Below are 9,859 nucleotides of genomic sequence, written 5' to 3' on the forward strand. Positions count from 1 at the left end.
TCTATCAAAATACTTTTTTATTCTTAAACGAGATAACTGCTGTAACTATATACCTTGAATTTTTACATATATGCCTTATGGTATACGTATATTATGTTTTCGCATTATTATGAATATATGTACAAAGTAGATCCGTGTGTTTCCAGCACTGATAACTGAACTTATCGAAATTATACTGCTTTCAAACTTAGTAAGTACCGAGAACGTACTTACTAAGACACTTAGACGAAACATTAATTACAACAGGTAAAGTTGCTTACTGCGCTTTAAACTTGAATATACTGCTTAAGTGGCCGTGCAGTTTTCAATTTGTGATGGTGTCTCGAAAGATTGAAATCTGTATATTAAATAAACAAAATAAAGAATCGCACTACCGTATACAGCGTTGAATGTGATAGACGATGAGAGGAAAAATAATTCTGGGATCAGCGAATCCAGAGATTCAGAAACTCAATGATCCGACGATCCGAGAATACGTTTTATTTACCTCCGTAGAACGGGTTCTAAATTTCGTGTCCTGGCGGCGGCACTAAAGTCGCCTTTTCCCACTGCGATGAAAAGAGATGGGAAATGATTTCGAGCCGGCTAACCATGAAACGAGATACGTGGAGAAGTTGAGGCAGGTATATAGTGATCGATGAAGGTTCGAAGGATCCTCGAAGGCGGGGGTTGCCACTTCACGCCCGAGTATCATTTCGTCGTCGGACGCGTGTGAACGTGTATGTGCGTACGCGAGGTCACGTGTATTCGTATGTACTCTTGGTCGAGATGATCCTGGGGTTGAGAGGAGGACCTGCACTTCGAGTACTAGACGATGTTTTCCTTTCGAGGGAGAATAGGAACTTTTACGCTGCTCGTCTGGGGGATTTCCCCGAAAAGGGCAGCTTCTTCGATAGATAAGCCTTCAGAAGGGATATATATCCACCGCCTCGAGGAAGGAGATGTCTATCCTTTGAACACACTCTGGCTCGCTACTTCACGAAATGTATGTGAGTGGATGAAACGCGAGAACGGCTGCAACGTTTTCCAAAAACGCCGCTAACAATAACGTGCCTTAATCTTCTTGTAATCTTAAGAATGCCGATTTGAGCTTATTCGGCATACGAGTTGCAAACGTTGCAAATATAATTAAATTTGAATAAAAAATAAATTCTTTGGTTAATCAAATTTAACTTAATTTAGAAATAAATTGTTTATCTATTTTTTTATACATAAAAATACATATATAATTCTTCGATTTTTAAATATGTATGAAAAAATAATATAAAATTATACATGTTTTTTTCAGAAATTTGATAAAATATTCTGACAAATAGTTTGCTTAATAAAAATTGCGATTCAAAATGCAAAAACAGATTTTTAATAAATCTACCGTGAGCGTTAATGTCAGTCGATATTTTTTTATATCTTCGGATCTTTGCCTCAGCAATTTGCTGGGCGATTTCAGTCTAGAAACGATTGACGTTCTCGAGTTGACGTTCCGGTATATTAATACGTCGCGAAACGAGACGAGAACGATCGGCGCGTATTCTTTCGGAAGCAGCGATAAAATGCGCACGCAGAAGCACGCTGGTGTCATCATGACAACGAAATCCCGTTAATTTTACGGATAAAGCAATCGTGTCGTCATCTCACGCGGAGAAAACTTTTCCGCGCTCGGCTGCCGAATAATATTCGTAGAAACTGATATGGAGATCCGAATACGTGTCGCGCAGAAACGCTTGTCGAATGAAATATATATTTTCTGCACAGTCGAAATTCTCAAAGAAATATTTTATAACATCTCTGTACATGCCCGCCGGAAACCCGGAAATATTCAGCCCCGTGTTCCATCGTCGCGAATCCTATACTCCGTGTACTCTTTCTCCCAGTTTTCGATTATCCGCGCGATTGCCACAAAGGATTGTCTCCGTCTCCGATGGTTGAGGAGCATTATCCCCTCAGCGATTACGGAGCTAGGTCGATGATCCGGCATAGTTATAGAAACGTACAAATATACAACCATCGATTTTTTTGCTCAAACTATAAAGCCGCGAGTGAATACATTTGTTCTAGCAATGGCAAAATAAAAATTGAAGTTGCACTATGAATTTCTCAAAGATTGACAATCTTTTAAAAAAGTTGCAAAAGACATACAATTATCAAAGACGCGCGTTGTATTCAAAGTAGCAGCACCAGTTGGGCGATATTATTGATGTCAAAGGCATCTCGTGTATTTCGAAGAGTTAAATCGTAAAACAGACAACATAAATTTAAAACTTTTATAAATTAAAACGCTTATCCTTTTGTGGGCGGCAACTTCGCCACAAGTACAATAATGGATCGGAAGAAACGCAACGGGAAACGATAAGTTTTCGTAAGGAAACAACGACGCTCCTTCCGAGCAAGCAAAAGCGACCAGAATTTATTGTGATGAACTTGCTTTATACATATCTATATGTATAGTATATGTATATATAGATCCTGTTCTAACTATTTTATACTACCTTAACCGAAATTTAAAGTAGACGTTTCCAAGATCTTGACAAAACTGAATGATCAAAATTTTGTAAACTTTTAAAAACTCTGTAATTGGGTAATTGCTATTACATGTATATTAAATCGAATAAATCAAGAAATGTTGATTTCATACGTAATTAAATTTCCTTATAATATTTATTTTATGTTTTACCTACTAAGAGTAAAAGATCTTGCAAAAGCTGCGGTAACATTGCAATCGTAAAGAAACTGTAATGTGCTGTACGCCGCGCCATTGAATTCTTAATTAAACCTATTTAGGATATCGCTTCTTATTTCAGGTCGAAATGGGAACGTGCTGGTTTGCAGTGTGGGTGCTCTTCGTATGTTTCATCGGCGATGCGCGACCGCAATACAGAGATAAAAATATAAGTAAGTATTCACATCGAAATCTTTGTAATCTAGTTATCCGAGCGTTGCAATATCGTAAACGCTATTCTTAAAATATTTTAGAAAATTTTTAAATTTTTATTAAAGCTTATATATATATATACTGTTTGTACGTATAATGTTTGATAATACGGAAGTTTTTTACGTATATAATATTTTCACAAAAAAATCTATCAAAATACTTGTAGAAAAAATATTCAACAATCCAACTAATTGTCAAATCGTATCTTTTAAACGAATATATTGATCATGTGTTATAGACTGGCAATTCGTCTTACTTCAACCTTTATAATAAATTGTTTTAATCGTGAAAGCAAATCCTGATCCACAATTGTCTGGCTGCACAATGATAGATTATCTTTCACGCTCCGAGAAATGACGTCACTGTAGGAACTAAGTGCTCGATAAATTACCTTTACTCAGGCTCTAACATACGTCCATCCGTTTTACGTAACTATCATCGGGATAGCCGTGCTCAAACGTTTCACTCGTCGTCGCGATAAATTAAACGGTTAATCGCGCCGGAGAAGAGCGATGAGTATGCGAGCAATTATGCGGCTTGGTAAACGCATACCATCCGAAAATAACACGTCGCGTTTAAACTGGCATTGGACAAATCGGCGGATATTAAATTCGTGAAATCTACGCGTATCGCGTATGCATCGTAATTACTTTTTAGCCTCGATTCAACAACTTGTCAACGAGCAGTATTAAGTGTCGCTTCATGATTCAGTCGCGTTCCGCATCAGTTACTGGCGCCGGAGTTAAAATAACGTGCATATTGAAAGGTTAATAACTCGCGAGACAATTTTGCTTTACTGTTTCAAACTAACCAAGCACCGGCTATAATTCAATGTTATAAAAAAATAATCAATTTTTCAATATTTTTGATATTCTATACTACGAAATAAAATGCGATATATAATAGAAAGTTTTAAACCTATTTGTTAATATTTTAATCTTAACTATATGTAAGAAAAAATGTCCAGATAATTACAATTCTTACATCATATGCCTATTATTCTTACAGTGATCATTTTCTTTTAAAAAATAAATACTAATAACATTTGATAAAACTGAAATAAGTAATAATTATAATTAATCACTGACAAAGAAATAATCAACTATGGCTTTATTATAAGCTAACAAAAATCACAAAATAAAAATATCATTAAAGTAATAGTATTTTCGTTATATATTCTCGTTAATATAATTCCTTTTATATTGTCGTGATTCTCGAGCTAAATTTTAGCCGGATCGTTAAAATATATAAAAATTCTGCAGTGCAGAGGGCCATCATGGATATACGTATATTTTGCAATACGTTTTTCTATTTTTTCTAAAGCACTGCATTTATAAAAATTGTATGACATCACTAACCGTATAGCAAAATTATTTTTATCAATTTTGCATTAAAAGTATAAGTATAGTGTGTAATCAGTGGAGCATAATTAGTCTGTTCCTAATAAGGATTCGTTTCTTTATAATTAATTATGTTATAGTTCCTTCTTTTTAATTCTACAGAATAAAGGTATCATCATTCACCCAATAATCGTTTGTTTAATTACCTTTAATCTTGTCATTAATCTTATTTCCTTGCGCAAGATAATCTGAAGATTAATTGACAAAATGCATCTTTGGTGAAAATCTCGACTGCGTTTTACGATATCTAATCTCATTTCCGGCCGTCTAAAGAAATTTATACTGTTCACTGCAACGGAGCAACGGCGGAAAAATTAAATCTACATCTTCACTTCGCCTGCTCTTCGAAAATCTTCAATTTGTCCGGGAGCGATTTCACGGAATTGCGAAAGATGCAGAGTCTTAACATTTTCTCTCTCTTTTCGGTGCACCAGTTTTCCACGAGATTAAATCCTTGGAACCGACACGAAGTTAATTAGACCTATACGTGTTGCCCCTCACCGATAAGGTTACAACATTTTCTCTCTCTCTCTCTCTCTCTCTCTCTCTCTCTCTCTCTCTCTCTCTCTCTCTCTCTCTCTTTCTCTTTGCCCCTTTTGCAGTTTATATTTGTGACCAAGACGCGATGAAAGGTATAAGTCTCTAAGATTACGTTATAATTTGTTACAAATTTTTGCAATGTTTGTGACGACTATTCTTGAACATTTATAAAAGTGTTAAAATTAATAAAATGTAAAAGGTATTTTAAAAATATTTCAAGAAAAACAGAAAGAATAAAAAAAGTAATTATTTTATAGAAAAAAATAATAACAATTAATGTATAATTAAATATATATAAGTAATGAAGGAAATTAAATAAATATCAAGGAATGACGCAAAAAGTACGCTACAAGCCACGATTAAAATTTAAACTTTAATATTTCTTCAAATTATGTCATTTCCCACAGCTTTATCTTACTAATTATCTTACGAAAATATTAATTTTAATTTTGTATCGCGCAGCGAATAAAAAATATGTGTACGCTAAATGTAATCATCAAGAACACAGGATGAGAAAATCGCTTGTGTTCATCGAATTGAGAAACGCAATCGATTCTCATATGCAGTCCGCCTCCCGCCTACGAGCTGCAAAGTTCATCTCCGAGATGGGCTAGTATAGAGGCCAGAATACCATGTCTTGCGGATAGTTTCTACAGTTTCCACATAAAATTTTTGCAGCTCGAGCGACCGCAAAACAGATACGGCGCATACACAGACATCTAGCCGCTCGATAAACTCAAAGGCAACGAAATCGAGAAGGCTTGGAATTCGAGTGAACACCAATAACGAATGATGTTCCGCGAGATTGGGAGAGCAGATTGAGAACTGAGGAGACAGCTGCGATATAAGAAATTTCGCATCGTCACTAATCCCACAGGATCTGAAGAGGACGGTTAAAAGATCGAATTAAACGAGAATATTGCGCGTAAGAGATTTTGGAATGAATATCTTCGCGGTGAAAAATCCCCGGGAGATCCCTCGCGGGCAATTTTATTCATTCACCGAATTATGGAAATCTCTTATAAGATACCTAACTTGCTTCTACATTAATTATTAAAAGTGAAACGTAGCCTTATCAAGTTTAGAACGCATAATTTATTTTATACTCGTAAATTAATTTCTATCAAAAATTTTTTTAATATTTATAATCTTTTTTCTGTAACATATAATATACAAAGAAATTGGTTTATTACATATAATTAGTATTATTTTGGAATAATCTTAAATTGCAAAGAATATTTCTCTATAATATTTGTCATATTAAATTTTAATTTATTTTGCTAAAAAGTTGAATCGAATTATGTAACATTATATTGTAACATATTAAATTGTGCAAAATATCGTAAAAAATCGTAAAAAATTGAGTGATGCTGAATACGAGCAGTGATTGGAAATCGAGACTGTTGCAGCTAAAAGCTTTCTTCGCGAAGAGAGCTTCGGAGCTTGTTAGATTCGTTAGAAGCACATAATAGACAATCAGTGTAGGGCAGATGTAATTAAAGCGGAATCAAAATCAGGGTTTTCCCTTAGCGGAACGAGAGTAGGACGTTGTCGTTGGAAAATTGGTACCTAATTGATATTCCGTCAGGAATTTAAATTGAAAATCCTACTTTAATTGAACCAGTGACACTTAATGAAAAGCGGAATTTTCATTCTAATAGCACGCGACGGTGATATCATCGGACTATAGCTTCCGGCCTGTTAATAAGCTCGTTAACAATGTAGAAGTGATAAACTCTCATAATCGTAATGAGTATAATTCGCGACATGGCATCGCTGCGTGATTTATGTGCGCGCTCGAGTAAACGAATCCATTGTCAACATCTGTACGACCCAACTTCGTTTACAGCGTTTCAATAGGTATTAAACTGACGTATTTAACGTGAGCAACATCGGACAATACTCGCGTCTGTCCTCTTTCCAAATTTGTTTAGCAAACGAATCGCGAGCGCAATGATTGCCGGTGCATTGCGCGTACTGATCACGATTTCATCGGACCGTTCCCGCTTGTCGTTTAAGCGTTTTGTTTAAACGAAGGTCGTATCATCTGGAAAATCGCCATCGTTATTGGTCACCTTGCACGTGCAATAACAATAAAATAAAATAAAATAAAATCATTGCGTGTGATTTTATTCGATTTATATTTGCGGAAATCCAATGAAAAGTTCTCAAAGTACGCAATATGACGCTAAAAATAATTAAATTAATAAATATATTTAGAATTCTTTTGATTCCTTAACAAAAACTAATATCAAATTTCTTTTTTTGTATAATATGAAAATATATGTGAGATTTTTTTATTATTTGTTATACGGAAGCCGCAGATTATTATTGCATTTGTGATAATTATTTGTAAAAATTGCTATATTGTCACCCCGTTAACAGCGCTGAAAGTATTAATCCGCGTATTAAAGCACGTAATCGTGATGCGAAATGAGCCGGGCTTATAGCACATAGCGCTCGGCTTTAGATAAGATTTCAGAGTGAATCGGATTTGTGCTCGAGCGTTTATGGCACGCCGACATCGCAATCCACGATCGACCGTTCGAATCTATTTCGAGGAATGATTTACGTTACCATACCGCGTACACGCGCGCTGTCCGTCCTCCCTTTAACGCCGCACGCCACGTTGCTCTCCCTTCACCCTTGTTCCCATTTGAACGAAAAAAGGACCATTGTCCGTTCGATGCAGCGCCTGCTGTATTGTATGCGAATATCGCGTAGCCGCGATACCTCGGTGATTTTGCACTCCGCGCGCTTTCGTCCACTGAACTTCGTCCGCTGTATTCGTTTCGCATTGTCTGTCGGTCGGTTAGATTGTCACTATATACTCGCATTTTCAAAGATCCTTGACTTTATATTTTAATGGAAATAAGTTGCAACTGTTAGTTATTAAAATTGCAATTAAGGACGTTCTCTCGTCCTTATACTAGAAAAAATCGATTTCTTAAGATTTTCTTGAAACTGTGAATATAATTAATTTAGATGTGGTTTATCCGTGGTATAAGTTTCAGTACCTCTTCCGGTATAAAAAATAAAGATACTGAGCCTCAAAGTTTCAAAAAAAAATTTAAAATTTAATTTTTTTTTAATTTTGGCATTTTTTCCTTATAGAACTCGACGAGAGGAGCAACTTTGGTTCTCTTGGCCAACCTCGTATTTCTTACCGTTTGGCCTGAAAAACCTTTCCATTAGTAAAAGTTGAAACTTTGAGGCTCAGTATCTTGATTTTTTATACCGGAAGAAGTACTGAAATTTATACCACGCATAAAGCACACCTAAATTAACATATATTCACAGTTTTAAGAAAATCCTAAAAAAATCGATTTTCTCTAGTAGGACGAGAGAACGTCCTTAAAATATATGAGAGAAAGAGAGAGAGAGAGAGAAAGAGAGAGAGAAATCCTCTTAAATTACGCAAATGTACAATGTGATATAATAATTCTTTTAATCGATAATCTAGAGGACAGTTTAAAAATAAATTATTAGAGATACTCGTTTTACTTTTAACACAAAATGGCGGTAAATATAAAATTTTAACATAAAATATGGCATAAAAAATAGTTTAAATAACATAAATATATCAGAATAAAGCAACAAATATGCATAATTAATAATAATAATACATTTCCACTGTTGAAATTAATAACAAAGTTTTGTAGTATTTTTCTTTCGTAATTTGGTAATATGGTAGTAATGTACAGGCGGACGAATGAAAAGCGAACCGAGCCAAGAGAAAACTCATTACTCTCATAATACGATATTGAAATTGCACGCTATTCAGATAACTAACAATTTCCAGCGGCGACTTGGAAATCGCAATCGAGCGACACGCAAACCTTAGCATCGAAGAAGGTGGTAGTGATAGGTTTATTTGAGCGCGCTCGGTGATTTAAATGAAACTTTTGCATACGTATATGCTTTTTCCGTATACCGCCAATTTGCAATGCGGGCAATAAAAACGGAAGGGGGTCACCAAAAGCGATATACGTGGAAAAGTTTAACCTATACGAAATATCCGGGAGCCAAATGAGCCAATCGGAAACCGGAACTTCGGATAATTGCGTCGGTATAGGATTGAGGAAAAGTTTGCTGATTTTCCCGAAACGATCGGACGGACGTGCTCGCTTTCGCGATCTCCAACACAATCTATGGTGATTTGTATTATTCGTAACGCAAATGTATAGCAATAGTAATAGCAATACAGGATCAGTATATAGATAGCTATACTTTAGTTTTTGTCCCTCTCCCCCCCTCTCTCTCTCTCTCTCTCTAACAGTTGATTTTATCCCAAAAAACTTTTGTCATTAATGCAACACAAATATCAGGATGTAAAATTAAAATGTAAAAATAGTATAAAGTAATAATAAAGTACGGAAATTTATATCAATTTCTGATTTATCTCTGGTATAGTAGGGGTACTGTAAACGGTACTTGATTGAGAGATATATAAAAGCTAAATTCTTGTGTTTTCTCTCTGCTTTCCAAAAATCTGAATAAAAGTATTTTTATGAAACAGTATTTATAAATCAACTACATTATTTGAGTTAGCAAAACGTAACAACGCTGGTACGTATATTAAACAATAGCGTATATTTTTGCATAGCGATCCGTGTCAACACATCGTGTGCATTAACAAAAAATTATTGCCATCCAAGCTACATCCACTATAAATAGAACGTGGTTCGCAACGTGATACGATATGTAAAAAGAAAAATCAGATAAATATAAAAACAGTAGCAGGATTTATGATCGGCACGCTGATTTATATTTACATCAAGCCGGATATAACGCGATTTTTCGAACCGGTCTCTATTCTTTTTCAGATTATTAACGAGTATTCTATTCTCCATTCCGTTTTCTCCTACCTAATATTTGTATATTGTCTATTGCATGTCAAACATTGATGAGAGCGTTCAATTTAATCGTGAATTGAAAAATAAGCTATTCTATAGAGGCCCTCCACCACCCCCGCCGATTCCAATCGGCG

At 35.2% G+C, this 9,859-nt stretch overlaps 1 protein-coding gene across 1 annotated transcript in view; it reads left to right on the plus strand.

Annotated features, from left to right (window-relative positions):
• LOC143902367 (uncharacterized) overlaps positions 1–9,859 on the plus strand; it is a 109,752-nt gene that overhangs the window by 20,447 nt on the left and 79,446 nt on the right. Inside the window, exon 2 of the mRNA XM_077415201.1 lies at positions 2,799–2,889. Within this exon, the coding sequence (XP_077271327.1) occupies positions 2,805–2,889 (85 nt within the window). The 5' untranslated portion in view covers positions 2,799–2,804. The remainder of the gene's footprint in view (positions 1–2,798; positions 2,890–9,859) is intronic.

The sequence above is a fragment of the Temnothorax americanus genome, unplaced genomic scaffold (genome assembly GCF_048541705.1).
Source record: "Temnothorax americanus isolate GAGA-0224 unplaced genomic scaffold, ASM4854170v1 Scaffold4, whole genome shotgun sequence".
In the NCBI taxonomy this organism is placed as follows: domain Eukaryota; kingdom Metazoa; phylum Arthropoda; class Insecta; order Hymenoptera; family Formicidae; genus Temnothorax; species Temnothorax americanus.